This window comes from Scylla paramamosain, chromosome 15, assembly GCF_035594125.1.
Source record: "Scylla paramamosain isolate STU-SP2022 chromosome 15, ASM3559412v1, whole genome shotgun sequence".
Lineage (NCBI taxonomy): Eukaryota > Metazoa > Arthropoda > Malacostraca > Decapoda > Portunidae > Scylla > Scylla paramamosain.
The window spans coordinates 6,541,092-6,559,202 of NC_087165.1; the positions used below are offsets into that span (position 1 = coordinate 6,541,092).

The following is an 18,111-nucleotide window of genomic DNA, read 5'->3' on the forward strand; positions in this document are numbered from 1 at the left end:
GGAGGAAACATAACTAACTTCACATTCGTTCTCTCTCTCTCTCTCTCTCTGTCTCTCTCTCTCTCTCTCTCTCTCTCTCTCTCTCTCTCTCTCTCTGTCCTTACAAACGATTTTTTCAATCTCCTTAGAATGCTAACTGGTTACCATACCTGTGAAAGGGTTAACAAGCAGTGTTTACTTCAACGTGACCACGAAGTTCAAAACACAGACAGCTCTTGCGCCCCAATGATCAATTCTCCGAGGCGCCAGACCAGCGCAAGTACCATCACATATTCCTCCTTATCAAGATCCCTCTCTAATGCACAACGATCCTACGTCGTGAGGCGCTTGTTAAATAAAGTGGTAGATGAATGGAACAGATTCAATAACCAGGTTGTTAGTGCAGAGTTAATATTGAGTTTTGAAAGAATGGACAAATTTATGGATGGGAATGAGAGGTGAAATTAGAGACGTGCTCTGTACAGGGACTGGCATGTGTAGACCTGATGGCTTCTTGCAACTCCCCTTGTTTACTTGTGCCCTTAGGTTAACAAGTGTAAGGTACGTACTGCAAGACAGACTAGACTGTGAAATGAACAATGGTCCACAGACTTGAATATCAATATCATTACTAGACTCTTGACTGGTAACTAGATCTCGTGGACTAACGAAGAGGACAGGAACTGGATGAAACTGGAAAGAACATCCTTTTCCTGTTTGTCTCTCCCGCCTCCATCCTCATACCTATCACATTGGAATCTTCTTCTGTGTATCATTTCCACTCACGTCTTTCTCTGAGTGGCATAAGGATATAATAAGAGTGCCATAAACAAAATCCTCAGAGTCAGTGTTCAGAGCAAGGTAAGAAATAGCAGTTTCAAGCTTGATGCAGTTAGAATTCTACATAAAAGAGATAGGACGAAATTGGTTTTGAAATAGAGTGACGAATGGATGGAATAGACTCAGTAATCAAGCTGTTAGCTCCGAGCCATTAGGAAGCTTTAAAAGAAGAATAGATTTATAGATGTGGATGGAAGGTGGAAAATAAGTAGGTATAAGTAGGTATATTTTATACATTCTATATAGGTCTGATGGCAAATTGCAACTTCCCTTATTTTCCACCGTTCTTATGTTATGACAATGTAGAAACGTTGGCTACTTTGCTCTCAGAATGTGAGTAATGCTAAATCCGAGCCTGTACAAAGTAACCATTCGTGTCAGTTTTCATCTTCGTAATGTATGCGCATTCATGACATCAGCATGCACACAGACATTAATCTTGGTAGAACAAGCGAATGGGAGTGTGGTGGTGCTAACACATAAGATAAAGTTCTGGTTCATTCTCTGTATTAGCACAACAGCAATTTTCATACATTTATTCATTAGCTTTATTCATACTACATAATTATTTCATCATTTCAGCATAGTATTTCAGGCATGAGGAGAGAGAGAGAGAGAGAGAGAGAGAGAGAGAGAGAGAGAGAGAGAGAGAGAGAGAGAGAGAGAGAGAGAGAGAGAGAGAGAGAGAGAGAGAGAGAGAGAATATCAAGCAGAAACCTTGGGCATACAAAATAAGCTAACTCAGTCATTCTCTCTCTCTCTCTCTCTCTCTCTCTCTCTCTCTCTCTCTCTCTCTCTCTCTCTCTCTCTCTCTCTCTCTCTCTCTCTCTCTCTGTGTGTGTGTGTGTGTGTGTGTGTGTGTGTGTGTGTGTGTGTGTGTGTGTGTGTGTGTGTGAATGTGTGTGTGTGTGTGTGTGTGTGTGTGTGTGTGTGTGTGTGTGTGTGTGTGTGTTTGTGTGTGTGTGTTAGTACATAGTGTTTTCCTTACACACGTGCGTTGGTGAATGTGTGTGTGCTTGCAAGCGTGCATCTCCCTGTAAGGTCGTCATGTGTGTGTGTGTGTGTGTGTGTGTGTGTGTGTGTGTGTGTGTGTGTGTGTGTGTGTGTGTGTGTGTGTGTGTGTGTGTGTGTGTGTGCGTGCAGGAACCGGATGGAACGCAGCCCTTCACACCCACACGCTGATAGTTTTGCCTTTGTGTTTGTTTGTGTTTCCTTCATTAATTTGCCGGAAGGTCAAGAAAGGCAAAGAATTTCCTTCATTGTTGGGACAGGGAGACAAGGAGGATGGACCAGAGGGGTTGTAGATAGATATGGATGGAAGGAGAGGTAGAGGGAGACATGGAAGGGAAGGAGAGCATGGGAAAGGAACAAATAAGAGAAAGGAAGGAAAAACAAGAGAACAAAGATGCCTAGTGACAATGGGAGAGGAAAGAGAGTAAGAGGATGGATGAAGATACACCAAAAAAAGAGGAAAGGAGTTATGTTAAGAGACGTGAAGGAAGCAAAAGATAGGGAGGGAGGGAGGGGATGGAGAGAAGAAAGGAGTGGAAGAAAAGAAGAAACTAATGTTATGTGATCATTTCGGAGAGGAGGAGAGAAAGAGGAGGCCGTGGATCAGGGAGGGAGGGATGGAGTGGGTGGAGAAGTTATTATTATTTTTTTTTTTTTGTGTGTGTGTGTGTGTGTGTGCAGCAGATGACTGATGGCATGGAGGCATAAAGGGAAGGGTCAGTAGTTGGATAGTTGCCGTCCAGGAAAAAGAAAAGGGACGAGAGGTTACGAAACAAGTAACTAGGGAAGTATAAGTGAAGGAATAACCAAGAGAGAGAGAGAGAGAGGTATTGTGTGGGTGTGATTGTGTGTGTTGACCTTGGCGGTGGTGGTGGTGAAGGGGTGGAGGAAGCGATAGCTGCGTGAGTAGTAAGAGGCGGGGAGTGATGAGCAGGCGAGTGCTGGGTGTGGAATATGAGGGAAGAAGAGGGAACGGGAAAGGGGAAGAGAAGCAAGTAGGTGTAAGAAAGAAGGAGGAAGTGAGACGGAGTGTGTTTCTGTCACTTAATTTGATTACATACTCTCTCTCTCTCTCTCTCTCTCTCTCTCTCTCTCTCTCTCTCTCTCTCTCTCTCTCTCTCTCTCTCTCTCTCTCTCTCTCTCTCTCTCTCTCTCTCCTACAATAACCACGCGACAACGTAGATGACTTCCTCCTGTTTACTCGCTCCTTTGTCTTTACTTAGTCCCGCTTAAAAAAAAATTGATATAAAAAGGGGGAAAAGCGATTACAGAGGCGACTAGAAGAGACTCGGCGTTCTGAGAAAAGAGACGTGAGAGGACTGGTGCAAAAAGGAAAGCAGTGAGAGGAATGAGGGAAGAGGCACGGATTCTTAGCTGTATAGCGGCGTGATTAGGCAAGACACGAATGGAGAAGAGGGGACGATGATGACTGTGACTACGACGACGAGACGGGGGAGAAGTGGTAAGAGATGGGAGTTAAGAAGTTGGAGTTATAAAAAAAGAAATAAGGAAACTCGAATGCACTTCCAATATTAAATAAAAGTATGAGAACTGAGAAAGAAGCTAATTTACTGTCTGACACTCATCTTCTGAAACACTTTGATCTAATTAGTTTGCAAATAATGCAGCTGGTATTTTTGTTTGTTCACTGTACTTCTCTCAAGTGAAAACACGCACTAATTTTACTTGGAGTAAATAAGTACGAAGAAGAAGAAGAGAGAGAGAGAGAGAGAGAGAGAGAGAGAGAGAGAGAGAGAGAGAGAGAGAGAGAGAGAGAGAGAGAGAGAGTATTATTTCGTGCCATCACTTTATTCCTCCGGCAGATGTACAAGACTGTAATCAACCCATGTCTAAATAATCTGTCTATTTATCGATATACCAGGCCGGTAATCCCACACGAGGTGGCCCAGTCAAAGAGCCACACACTCACACACGCATCATTCACACCCTTAGTCCTGTCATCCCCTGGTGGAAAGGGACAGTCTAGTGGCCCACCTTACTACAGCTTGTATGTATAGTGTCCAACGAACAAAGAAAAGCACTAAATAAAAAGAGGGTGAAAAATATGATAGAAATTAATACTTGACATCTGTTACACCTCACACTCAACTGAAGAGAGAGAGAGAAAAAAATCCCGAACACATGACTGCTCACATGCTCCCGGACTCTTAGACGACTTTTTTCTCTTCTATTTTTTAATGTGCGTGCGCAGTGACAATTATTCATGATGGAGTTATTTGTAGTCTTGAGGTGATTGGGTTCAACAAAGTCTCTCTCTCTCTCTCTCTCTCTCTCTCTCTCTCTCTCTCTCTCTCTCTCTCTCTCTCTCTCTCTCTCTCTCTCTCTAAGGAACACATACGCACAAGTGCAATTCTTTTAAAAAATCCTGATAAAATTAGATTTAAGAATAGAGATAGGAAGGCACTGGTGACTGGTAGCAGAATGGAATAGACACAGTAATCAGGTTTTAGTGCCGAGTCTTTAGAGAATTTTAAAGGAAGATTAGACAAATTTGTGGATGGGGATGATAGGTGGAGATAGGTAGCTATGTTTCATACAGGGGACTGCCACGTGTAGGCTTGATGACTTCCTGCAGCTTCCTTGTTTCCATATTCTTTTGCTCATGTGCTCTAAGTGACATCTGGTGGCAGGCCCTGCATGTCATGCTATTCTGAAACACTTTTATCCGCTGCTCGACTAATTTCAAAAGTTTTTTTTATGTTCTTTTTTTTTCATGGTTCTAGTGACAGACTGAAAACATTTATACGTTAATAACACGTGGAAAGCTCTTAAGAACCCGGCTAGATATATCTTTTGCCTTTGAAAAATAGTCGTGGTGAGAGAGCAAAGCATTTCTGAATTATGGGCCTTCACACTCAAGCCAAACAGAAGCAGGCAAAGGGTTACACCATGGTGATGCAATGCTCACTAAGAAACCAAAGCCACGAAAACCAAACCACACCAGTTTACACCAGCAAGCCACACCAAGTCACACCAACCACGGAGACCAAGCCACACCACGCTATACCAGCAAGCCACACCAAGCCATACCAGCAACCCACACCACGCTACACCAGCAAGCCACATCAATCCACACTAAGCTACACCAGCAAGCCACACCAGCAAGCCACACCAAAAACACAAACAAGCCAAAGTAATACCAAAACATTTTCTTCTCAAGCCACTTTCAAATAGCCATATTAACAAGCCACATTTGACCCCCATATTTAACAAGCTACACACAAACATCCACACACAAAAAAATGAATAAATAAATAAAAAAAAAATAAGCATTCGCATTGAACAACAAACACTTAACAACCACATTTAACATTCCACACTTAAATATCCACACTCATCAACGTACACTTATTAAGCCCCACACAAGCAAACTATTAAGCCATGCAAGGAAACACCACAAAAACACCATCCCACGAAACCACATCACAGGCATCAACACACATGAAATCATATTACATATAACCCGCAACAAAAGCCACTCACACACATGCACACAGTAAAAAGCCACCCCACCAAGCCACTACACTAAAAAGCCAAGCCACGGTACCGTCAAGGCCTCAGGGTCCTGGTTGGCTTGACTGGAACTACCATTCGTTGCGCCCCACCTGCCTGGCTTCTTTGAGAGGAGTCCATATGGCAGGGTCTGGCAGGGAAGGGGGAACAGCGGAGTGAGTAGCAGAGGTAAGAGGTGGCTGCGGCAGCAGGGCAGGAGGGGGCAAGGAGAGAGCAGGACACAGACACACGATACAAAGAACTGTTAGGAACTATGGGAGAGTAGCAGAAGACAGTGGAAGTACAAGAAAGGGTATAAGGAACATTGGTTTAGGAACTACGTGTGTGCAAGAAGACTTTATATGACACAACTTGTCCTGTATTTTCAAATTGTTTCCGTGCCTTATTTTGAGAACGTATGACAGAAAGGCTCTAGTGGGTGGTTATTAGGGTCTTCAAGTTTGTTTCCATGATTGCGGATATTGTTTAGTCAGTATTCTGCGTGATTAGAAGGAAAAACATTTATAAAAATCCGATTTATCTTCTCCTTGGGTTTCTGAAAATAGTCCTGATGAGAGAACAGTGTGGTTAAGAACAGGAGCTGTTTTGTTCTCTCACCATGACGATTTCCAAAACCCACTGAGATGATTCGGCTCTCATGAATATTTGTTCATACTGAATGGTGCAGAATGCTTGTCAAACTATTAATTCAATTAAATACTCTTGAAAATCCCTATAACTTACACTACAACGCGATATTTTTTTTTTTTCGAAACAAGGCGCTAGAACGTTTAAGAATACGGTTCTATGTGATATACTATGAATATGTGATGAGGGAGTAGACCTGCTTATCTAACAGAGGCACACAGGCATATCTAACAGAGACACAGACACGTAATACACAAATGCAATGGAACACGACTATCGGGTATTGACAGTAGGAGACATTAGCAGAACTACTAGCAGTGGCAGGTAATGAAAAAATAATGTAACTAGACATCCAATAGAAACACAGACACATGATACAAATAGACAAGGAAACATGACTAGCAGGTATCACTAGTAGCAAGGCATTAAGCAGGGAATACTAGCAAGGAGAACTGATGAAGACCTTTGGGGTTGTCTACTAGCAGACAACAATAACTTGGACTAGCAAGGTACAACACTGTGAACTAGGAAGCAGAAATGAAGACACTAATAGGAAGAAAAAGGGAAAAGTTAATTTGTTTACGTAATTCAGAAGTAAAGAATATGAGAAGCAGGAATTATAAAAAGGTGAAAAAAAAATTTAAGAATAACAATAACATGGGCTATTGAGGGACATCAGTGTGCAGCACGAAGAGATCTAAAGACACTAAGAGGAAAAAGAGGAAAAGTTAATATGCCCACGTAATTCAGAAGTAAAGAACATCAGTAAAAGAAGTTTCCAGATGGGAAACACTGTATGAATCTTATTAAATACACAGGTGACAGCAAAAACAGAGAACACGAACAAAGAAAAAAGCGTAAGAAAACTCATCCGAGACAGTTTATAATGTAATTTTCGACATGCTTTCGGATTGTCTACGTAAGGTACTATAAAAATTCCCAATAACATAAACCACAGTTTGGTAAAATTTCTCGAGACAAGATGCTAGAAAATAAGGTTCTATGTGAGATATATATATATATATATATATATATATATATATATATATATATATATATATATATATATATATATATATATATATATATATATATATATATATATATATATATATATATTCAGTAGCACATAAACTCGAGAAATTTATGCCAAGTACAAGACTGAATGATGATCAACCTGTGTAAGGTCTTCTCACTCTTCACCAAACCCCTCTCATATAAAAAGAAAAGCGTACTAGCTTCATGGATTACTCCAGTTATTTCAAAATATCATACACCCCAATTGTGTGTCTATATTTACTTTTGCCTTTCGTCTACATGATGACTTTGTGCTTGACAGGGAGGGGTGTTGCTTTTGCATTCATGTGAGGGTTTTGCTTTATACTCTCCTCATGACTGCTGCCTTATGCTTGCTTTCTTGCACAGATTGATTGCCATTCAGTCTTGTACTTGGCCTAAATTCCTCGAGTTTATGTGTTCCTGAATATTTTGTTTAATCACATAACTGTAAATACGTCTGAATGTTACGGTCCCTTAATATTACAATGTCCCAGTGTCATAGCTGTAAAAAAAGGAACACTAGCAAGGACTACTGAAGAAGGCCAGTGGAACTAATACATCTTACTAGCAGGCAACAATAACATTGGCTAGCAAGGTACAGCACTGTGTAGCAGGGAGCAGGATTCAAGACACTGATAACAAGGAATAGAAATAATTAATCTACTTGGACAATTCAGAATTATTAAACAACATGATAAGCAGGATATTATAGTGTCTTAATATGCTTTACTGTTACCACGTCTTCATGTTACAATGTCCTAATGTCCTAACATCTTGATGTTACAACGTCTTAATGTTACAACATCGCAATGTTGTACTGTATTTGATGTTACGATATCTTAATTCTACTCCTTCAAAATGTTACAACGCTAATTCAAAGATGTATCGACTAACTATCCTGCATTCTTTGTTTAGGTATGTCGTTTGTTATATTAAGCTCCCATGTGTACCTATCTGACCACTGTTTGATGGCTCTATGATGCACAAGCTCCACCTAATGCACGATTACTGCCACGTGTAGCTTTACTGTATACATCAGTGTGCGTCACATCGCTCCCATGCTAGGAGCATGCTCCAATGCTGCATCACTTTCTCAGACTCAGATCCTAAATATAGAACTTGTTGTCAGCCGCCGCTTGTTAATCCGGGAGCAAAAAAAAAAAAAAAAAAATTGTCCTTTTCACATCTCTGTTCTGCACGACTAGACTCTTTCAGAATTTTTTTACGTGAGTCAAGGGAATTAAAAGACATATTATAAAAAAAACACGAACTATAACAAAAATTACTTATATAATATCGAGTAGGGAGAGTTTCTTTAAGAAGCGTTGGACATTTTATGAAGCTTGCACGTAGTCGGCACACCATCGCACAGGATGTCATCATCACTGAATAAATAATCCGAACATTAGTAAGGCCCCGATGTACCGGGCAGCATCTCTGGCATCTTCCTCGTTAGACTCGTATTCTGAGGTGTTTTATACTCTCATAAAGGCTATTCTCAAAGGACACAGAGGTGATTTTTAGGATTTTCATGGATATTTTTCCATTGTCAGTGCAGAATTATTCAGCTATCACCAGAATCATGAAGGCATCCTTGAAAGTCCCAATAACTTATATTACAATGTGTTGAAAAATTTAAGAACTGGATACATAGGTTTTCCTAAATCTCCTCCACTCCCCTCTGTTAGTTGCTCATTCTTTTAGTAGATCTATGAACAGAATTTTTCATCCTTTCATCTATTTTCTGCCTGCCTTGCTTTTGTTATCATTCCCAAGTTGTCATGGTGTTATTCTAATTGCATGTCTATTGTTCCTTTAACGCATAAGTTGTTTTTGCCCAGTCCACTTTTTCCCTTCATTACTCACTTTGTTCTTCAGCTCCCCAGATACAGTGGAAGAAGGTAACATGTATGATTTAGGAAGGCGCAGAAAACAGACCCCATTGGAAATGGTTGATCAGTTATGGCGATCCCTAACAGAAGCAGCCGAGGGAGCCAGACATTACCCCCCTCCATTTCTCTTCACGCACTCAGACGTTTTTGTTCCATGACCTTTGTAATAATCCAGGTTGCCGATCCATATCTGATTATAAATTCGTCTCTAGTAATTAGGCAAAGAAGAAATGAGTTTGTCGCTCTACTCCATATGCTGAGACACTTGGGCCAGTAATCTTTGTTCTCTCTTACAAATTATTTTCAGAAGCCACGGAGGTGAAAAAAGCAGGTTCCTGTGATGTTTTTGTGATGTTTATAGCAATCGAAAATGCTTAGTCATAATTAAACGATCAGTAGAACCATAAATACACCCTTGGAAACCCTAATACCATCCACTAGAGATTAGTGAAAGAAATGAGACATTAGTCAATTAAGTGTTTGAGACTACTTTCAAAGGCCACAGAGATAAAAAAAAATCGCGGTTTTTGTGATCTTTTTGTCTACTGATAATACAGCCTTCATTAAACGATCACTAGAATCATAAAGCATCATTGAAAACTGGTAATATCCACTAGAGTCTGTTGAAAGCAATGATACGCGAGTCGGTGAAGTGTTTCGTGAGAGACCCAAACTGGATTGTGTGGCTCTACAAATCCAAAGAACTTAGAGGATCACTAAGCTTCCTTGACAAACCCGTTCCCAACTTTTCTTGGGTATGGTTCGCTATAACCTTTAATAATCTTTGAGTGCAATGAGTGAGTGTGTTGTGTTGGAAACTCAGGATATAATTTCAAACAATATAATTGACAAAAAAAAAAAAAGGGAGCTAGAAATGGAATAGTTTAAATTTTCCTGTGTCTGCTGTTTTATTTTGGTTCTGAGATTACGTGAATGAAGGACAAACTGTATAATTAGCAGCCAAAGGGTTAATCAACTGTTTAAACAAATTGGGAGTCAACTTTTCAAAAACACAGACGAAAACAAAACTGATGTTTGATAATTAACTTTAATTTAATTTAGTAACAGCGCCTGGGATTACTTGAATGAGGTGGAAAGTGTATCATTAACAGTCGGAAGCTTGTTTGCTGATTACGGGAGTCTACATTTCAAGAACACTAATGAAAAGAAAGGCGATGTTTGATCATAACATTCTAAGCTACAAAGTTTCAAATAGAAGAAGAAATAAAATCTACACAAATTTATTAAGAAGAGAACATAAGTACAAAATCTAAATGATGAAAAAAGAAAAAAAAACAAGAAATTAATTAAACACCAGAATAAAAAAAAAATAGTTGCAAGCAGAGCAACACAGAGAGAGAGAGAGAGAGAGAGAGAGAGAGAGAGAGAGAGAGAGAGAGAGAGAGAGAGAGAGAGAGAGAGAGAGAGAGAGAGAGAGAAAGAGAGGAACCATCTGGCAAGACGATCAGGAGACAGTGCATAGTAGTTCATGATAGACATCGATAAGAAAGCGACAAGGAGAATTAGATTGCGGACGAGGCGTGGGAAGGCGGGAGCGGGGCCATAAAAGCGGAGGTAGTCGGCGGGAGAGAGAGAGAGAGAGAGAGAGAGAGAGAGAGAGAGAGAGAGAGAGAGAGAGAGAGAGAGAGAGAGAGAGAGAGAGCCGAACATGGAGATCTGAAGCCTGGTGAGGGTGGGAGAAGAACTGATGAAGGGAAGCCGATAGGATAATAAGGGTCGGAGTGGGCAAGATAAGAAGGAAGTAGAGGAGGAGGAGGAGGAGGAGGAAGAGAAGGGTGGGAGAAATGGCAGACTGAGAAAGCGGCGGAGTTCGAGTCAATAAAGAAGATAAAGATTTACTAGCTATACTTGCTCTATTACTACTCACCACAAACTTTCTATCAGAGGAGGCGACGTAAGATTCCCCATCCTCCAGCTCCTCGATTCTGTAGCGGCGCCGTCCATCTAACCCGAAGATGTAGCGAGCCCCGTTGATGAGACCTGAACGCGAAGAGAGGGAGAGGAAGGCAGATTATACGTGTGTGGGGGCTTGCGGTTAGAGAGAATAGATAAAAAAGAGGATAAATTATTGAAAGGTAGAATAAATGGAAACGAAGGTGAAGGAGAATGCGAAGGAAAGGAGAAAGAGCGGGAGATGGAGAGAAGAATGACTAGAAGAAGGAATAAGATATAGGTGAAGGAAGATTAAATGAAAAGGGGGTAGGGAAGAGAGAGAGAGAGAGAGAGAGAGAGAGAGAGAGAGAGAGAGAGAGAGAAGATTCAGTGACAGCGATAAAAGTCCTGATTCTTAGACATACTAAAAAGAATCTGCGAAAAAGAATCAGAGGAAAGTAGGATATAATTTAAGTACCAATTCATAGGCATAATTAGAAAAGTTGGCCAGAAAAAAAAAAGAAAGGAGATCATGGGAAAGTGCGGATATAATTAAGGTTAGGTTAGGTTCGTTTACGGGAATGATGGGCAGGAGACGGTGGGAGTGTGGGTTTCTAAGTGTTTAGTCATGACGGAGGGGAATAGGCGGGCGGAGGTGAATGGTCGGCTCATCCAAAAGTGAAAGGAAGGGTGTGGAGGGTGCAGCATAAAAAAGGGAGACTAACGGAGGATGTTAAAAAAAAGTAGATGAAGAGATTATGTATAGGAACGATGACAAGGTGCAAAAAAGGAGGACATTAAGGGGACAGAGAGAGAGAGAGAGAGAGAGAGAGAGAGAGAGAGAGAGAGAGAGAGAGAGAGAGAGAGAGAGAGAGAGAGAGAGAGAGAGAGAGAGAGAGAGAGGAAGGAAGGAATGTTGATTAGCCTTTGTTATTGTTGAGACTTACTGTGTTTCTTTCATTCCTTCCCCTTCTTTCTTCTTTCCGTCCTCCTTCTCCTCCTCCTCTCCCCAAGCACTGTCGTGTCATATTCTTACTCCTTGCTCCTTGACCCAAGCGTGAATATGAATCAATTGTGTGTGTGTGTGTGTGTGTGTGTGTGTGTGTGTGTGTGTGTGTGTGTGTGTGTGTGTGTGTGTGTGTGTGTGTGTGTGTGTGTGTGTATGACCTCCTCCTACTCCTTTATTAGACATCAAAAGCTGCTTACAAGTCATTCCTGGTTTGCGTGTGAGAGTGATGGACAATAATGATCTCATTCTACACTACGTTACGACAAGGAATTCAGGTATAGAGCAAGTGTAGGGTACATGTTTGTGTGTGTGTGTGTGTGTGTGTGTGTGTGTGTGTGTGTGTGTGTGTGTGTGTGTGTGTGTGTGTGTGTGTGTGTGTATGTGTGTTTAAGTATCTAGCTACATGTGTGTAGGTACAGAATTAAAAATAAATGTTTGGAACAGGTGTGTGGATAAGTAATCAGTAGCTCAGGTGGGGCGCAGATGCGTACATGGAAATATGAGTATTTGGGTTGGTATCCAGATGGACGTATGTGGAGCAGATATAGAGTACAACAGGTGTGTGTGTGTGTGTGTGTGTGTGTGTGTGTGTGTGTGTGTGTGTGTGTGTGTGTGTGCGTACATTTGTGCAAAGAGCGATAGTGCTTATAGGTGAAAGAGAAAGTCTATGCTTCATACGAATACTAGAATAAAAGGAAGGCTTGAAAGTGTTCATTACAAAGGTAAAAAAGATGTAATAGTACATCGTAAGAGCAGACGAGTAAAGAGATGAAGAGAAAGTCTGTTTTATAAGGGTAGAGGATTAGAGAAGAGGGGAAACTTTTCATTATAGAGTAGTGTAGAAGACTTAATGATGCACTGTAATGGTAAATGGTGAAGAGAAAGTAAAGTGTGCATTATAGAGTGTATGAACCTTTCAGAAAGCATTGTAAGGGCGCATGGGTGGTGAAGAGAATGTACACGAGTGCTTTATAAGGCTACAAGGAGGAGGGTTGCATGTCCATGAAGATCATAACTTCCATTTTTAAATTAGACCAGTGTACCACATACCAAGGGCTTAACTACATGGATGCAGCTAACACACACACATACACACACACACACACATTACATCACATCACATCATATCACAGAACCATGAAGCACAATAAAATAAAACACACACAATCCAATGGAATCCAGAGATCATAAGTAAGAACAGATCCCTTATAGCGACGCCTTGCTGGCAGAACAACAGACCACAGCCCCCTACAGCCCACTACAGCCAACCACAGTCCACCACAACACACTATGGCCCACCACAGTCAACCACAGCCCAACACTGCCAACCACAGCCCAACACACCCCAACACACTAACCGATCCTGTCCGAGATCTTGTCGCATAGAGCCTCCATGTTGACCACGTCGCGACCTGGCTTGAACACGTACTCATAGCCGGGGTAGTACCGGTCACCATTGCGGAAGAACCGAACTTTGAGTGCCCGCCACCTGTCCTGCGTCATCGCCTTTGGTCTGCGAGGAGGACAGGAACAGGAGACTCACGATTAGACAGGCAAACACCGACTGTATGTACATTATAGGACCGTGTATTCTGAAACACTTCCACACCTCCACTACATTCAAAAGGTTCTAGTTGGAGTGGCATGGGTTTTTAAGGTTTTTTTTTTTTTATGATTCTAGCAACAGAACAAAAGTTTACGTTATCAACGGAAGAAACACTCTTGAAAACCCGGCCAATCATCTCTGTGGCCTGTGAAAATAGTCATGATGTGAGAGCAGGGCGTTTCAGATTGCGGTCATAGAGTGTGGGAAAACTAAAGATGCACTGTAAGGATAAACTGTTGAATTGTAAAAGTAGAAAAAAAATATAGTACATTGTAAGTACAGGCGACTAAAGAGATGAAGGGAAAGTGTACGTATGCTTCATAAAGGTTAAAAAAAATAGTAAAGAGGAGAAAAGGAGAAGAAACCTAAGGATATACAGGTAGATTTTTTTTTATATCACGGTAGTAATATTATACAACGTCTACCAGGCTACGAAAGATTAGTTAGGTTGATCAAAAAGTGTATGCTTTATCTATTTATCTTTACATCAGGCCGGCAATCTCACGCGGGTCGACCCAGACAAAGCACCACGCACTCATATACACATCACTCACACTCTGCCCCGCCGGTCCCTGCTGGAAAGGGTTAAAAATAGACAAGAGGAACTGTTCATTATAAGGTGTAAGAAACTTGAAAACGTATTGAAAGGGTAAAGAGATGAAGAAAGACTTGTAATGGAAGAAAAATATAATAGTACATTGTAAGTATAGATGAGTAAAGAGATTGTTAGAAAGTGTTACTTCTCCCACTGTGAAACTTACGTGAGCCAGAATCAAACTTGGAACCATAAGGCCGTAAATTAAGCAATGTACCACATAGATACCTGTCCAGAGAGAGAGAGAGAGAGAGAGAGAGAGAGAGACGCACATACACACATACATACAGTCACATAAACCGTATTAGATATAGGAAAGCATCTACCTAATGCCCCAAAAAAAATAATAATAATAATGGTAATAATAATAATATATATATGGTTACTAGAGTCTAAGGGCAGAACAGCTGGTGTAGGTAGCGAGGCATGGGTAGGGTCTGGTGGGCGCTTGCATGGGTACTATTGGAAATGGCAAAGAAAGGTCACGTGCATGGGAGAGCTAAACAAAGGTCATAACCTGCGGAAAAGAAATGGGGACTGAGAACGCACATATCTCCAATTAAGGGATGGGAGTCGTGTACAAGGAGAGAAAGACTATAAGGATTTGACGGAAGGAAAATAAGAAAGAAAAAAAGAAATTTTTAGTACCAGTTTGTCAGTGACTGGCTTACACGAAGAGAGAGAGAGAGAGAGAGAGAGAGAGAGAGAGAGAGGTGGGGGGGGAATAACGTCAAGCTCTTGTTACTTCAAAATATTATTCCTCAATTGCAACCTGATGCAAGCTATAACAACCAGTGAAAACCAACTTGTAAGACACAGGCGACTACAATTACCACTACTATGACTACTACTACTACTTCTACTACTACTACTACTACTACTACTACTACTACTACTACTACTACTACCAACACTACCACTGGTGCTATACAGTTTTTCATGGGATAAAAAATTATCCTAGTGAAAAATCTTTTGTACCAAAACCTAATAATGATTTGTATTCAAGGATGCTCTCCCTCTCCCTCTCCCTCTCCCTCTCTCCCTCTGTTCTCCCCAGCCGCCTCTGTTCTCGTCCTGCCTTGCATCACAAGTCGCCACCGCTGTCCTCGCCCTGCCTTGCATCACTAGTCGCCGACTTACTACCTGTTATGACTGGATCTCGAAGGGAAGGAAGTGACTGTAGCATTAAATGTTTATTGAACTGTTACTAGTCTCTCTCTCTCTCTCTCTCTCTCTCTCTCTCTCTCTCTCTCTCTCTCTCTCTCTCTCTCTCTCTCTCTCTCTCTCTCTCTCTCTCTCTCTCTCTCTCTCTCTCTCTCTCTCTCTCTCTCATTTTTCAAGTCAAAATATGATATCTCTATTTTGATGTTTCAACACACACACACACACACACACACACACACACACACACACACACACACACACACACACACACACACACACACACACACACACACATTCGCACACACTTGTTAATTTATTTACTTATTTAATGTTTCATCCATTTATCTATTTATCCGTCTGTTTACTGGAAGCTTGTAGTGTTCCAGGAGTGAGCGGCCACGTGAAGTGAGCACGACCGGGCTGGGTGTTGGTGCCACCCTGTGCGGCCTGGTCGTGCCTACACTACTCACACAAGCAGCACAGCAGTGGCTGCTTCAGCCACGACCTCTAATCTACGAGAAAAAATATACACAAAAAACACCAGAGGCGAAACATTTGTCATAAATTTTCGCGACTCAATAAGAGGATTCGGTATCATGCCAATTCGGTCACAGATTTTGCCTTCCGAAATTTGAAAATATTCAAGGCCAGAAGATAATTTAAGAGATACACTATACATAGAAGGACCGAATGTACTCGAGGCCGAATTCTCTGGCGACCTGAGCGCTAAACATCTACAGGCGGTAGAATGTTGGGTCTGCGTGCTGCTTTACCGTATGCTTGTGAGTCCCGCCAGCGTGATCTGAAGGGTGAGGCTGAGGCCGGCCTTTTCCAACATGCGATAAAGTGTGCTGCTGAGAGGAGGGGAGGGAAAGGAGCACAACATTAACACGGGGGTCAGGTCATTGTGATGCTGGGGGAGGAAAACTTATGACCTGTTGACGGAGGATAAGACATAAACAGTTTTTTATTCAGTATATTCCTTACGGTAGTCAGAGCCTGAAGCGAGCCACGTGTGAACGGGACGAGTGTTGAGGGAAGGACTCCGCCACTCTAGCTGCGGGAGGAAGACTGTGTTTGCGTGTGTGCAACTTTGCGTGTGTATGTGTATGTGGGTGCGTGTGTGCATGTGTGTGAGTGTGTATGTCTGTGTGCGTGTTGTTTGAGACATCTAACGACTGAGATTGTTGAGTAAAGATTTGTGGTTTCACTATTGTCATTGACAACAGAGGTTACAACCAGTGTCCTTATAAGTGCTACTGATGTTCATAATGCCTCTACTGTAACTGTCCTCTTCCTCATCATCACTATTATCATTGTCATTAGCAGCAGCTGCGCGGCAGCGTGACGCCTCCCCTCGTTACATGCACGTTCATGAGCGTCCCTTTGCCTGAGTCTGATCTCTACCCTGCCATCTGCGCCCAACAATTCCATGGCCGCGTGACCTTGACCACCTGGCGTGGCGCAGAGTGGCTTAGCAAGGCTCACCTGGGCTCCTCCTGCTCCTCGACATTGAGCTCATATTCGTACTGGATCCTCGAGTCGTCCTTGGACTTGGCAGACATGGCAGTGGCGGAGCTGCCCCTGGAGGCTGCCTGCACACCCGCCGCTCCTCGTGTCTGGCCGTGGATGTAAGGGTATAGCACCGATTTGGCCCTGGATCGTCGCTGACGCAGGGACCCGCCTCCTGAAGCACGGCCGCGGCGACAGCAGAGGGCATGAGGGTTAGTGCAGGAAGGGGTAAAGTAGAACAACAGAATAAGACAAAAAGGCAAAAGGGGAGCAGAGGTTAGAGGAGGAGAGACGTACCTTGTGAGGCGTGGGAAGGGGCCTCGCTCGCCGGGGTGTGAGAGAGAGGTGGCAGCGCCACCTGTCGGTTCTGGTAGAGGTCTGTCCCTTGAGGCCCGGACACCTCGTACTCTCCTTTCTCCTGCAATGCACAGGTCAGCAATGAGTGACCTAAACACACACACACACACACACACACACACACACATTGACATGGTCTATACTCTATAAACAGCCAAATTGACATCACCCGATATCCCTCACTCCCTACAACCCTCCCTACCCCCAGCCGGGCAATCGCCGCTGCTCGTGTCGGGGTCGAGGCCCTCGTGGCTACGTTCATCACGAAACTACCCTCTCCCGCCACCCGGACACCGCTAGCAAGCACGAGCCATTCATTATGCACCTCCGGGAACCACTGATCCATAAGACCCCGTGGTGCCGCTTGACGTATGCTTGTCGGCTCCCTGCGGTGCCTCTCCTTGGGTGCTTTGAGAGAGAGAGAGAGAGAGTAAAGGGATAGAGCGGGTTAGTTTTTCTCCCACAAGGCCTCCGTGACCTTGCGATGTCAAACCGGCCACGCGGCAACACAAACGTCTGCGGCAGGGTGTTAATCATCAGGGGGATTAAAATCTTTTTTGTCTGATGCCCTGATTGGTATCTATGGTGTGTGCGTGTGTCTGTGCGTATGTATGTGTATGTGTGTGGGTGTGTGTGTATGTGGGTGGGTAGGTGGGTGTCAAGATCTGACAGAACCAGACACACAGACGGAGAAATAAACAGAGACTGACTTAAACGTACCAGAGAAAAAGAGACAGATATACGGAGACATGGGGAAGAAGCAGACAAATTTATGATAAAGGCAAACAGAGAGAGAGACATAGAATAAACAGGAGCAAACATAAATTTACCAGAAAAGACGGAAGGGCGGGAATCGACAAAATCAAACATAAATTTACCAGAGATAAAGAGACATACATAGAGACAAGGAATAGACAGAAATAGACCTAAATTTATCAGAGACAGACAGACAGGGAACAGACAGAGGTAAACTTATCTATCACAAAGAAAAAAAAAACATAAAAACAAGCAACAGTAAAACCTCACCCACACA

The 18,111-nt window shown here is 42.5% G+C and overlaps 1 protein-coding gene and 1 long non-coding RNA gene across 4 annotated transcripts in view; one reads left to right on the forward strand and one right to left on the reverse strand.

The window, feature by feature from the left end:
- Window positions 1–18,111, reverse strand: part of LOC135107331 (echinoderm microtubule-associated protein-like CG42247) — a 100,063-nt gene that overhangs the window by 55,591 nt on the left and 26,361 nt on the right. For 2 of the 3 annotated variants that reach the window (XM_064017041.1, XM_064017038.1), the window contains exons 2-6: window positions 17,019–17,139; window positions 16,698–16,896; window positions 13,203–13,357; window positions 10,831–10,943; window positions 5,399–5,494 (exon numbers count right to left, since the gene is read on the reverse strand). In XM_064017041.1, coding sequence (XP_063873111.1) covers window positions 5,399–5,494; window positions 10,831–10,943; window positions 13,203–13,357; window positions 16,698–16,774 — 441 coding nt within the window. In that variant the 5' untranslated portion in view covers window positions 16,775–16,896; window positions 17,019–17,139. The remainder of the gene's footprint in view (window positions 1–5,398; window positions 5,495–10,830; window positions 10,944–13,202; window positions 13,358–16,697; window positions 16,897–17,018; window positions 17,140–18,111) is intronic. The other variant, XM_064017039.1, reaches the window with a different exon arrangement.
- The window catches only part of LOC135107332 (uncharacterized), a 140,733-nt gene that overhangs the window by 47,852 nt on the left and 74,770 nt on the right, over window positions 1–18,111 (forward strand). The gene's annotated exons all lie outside the window — the stretch shown is intronic.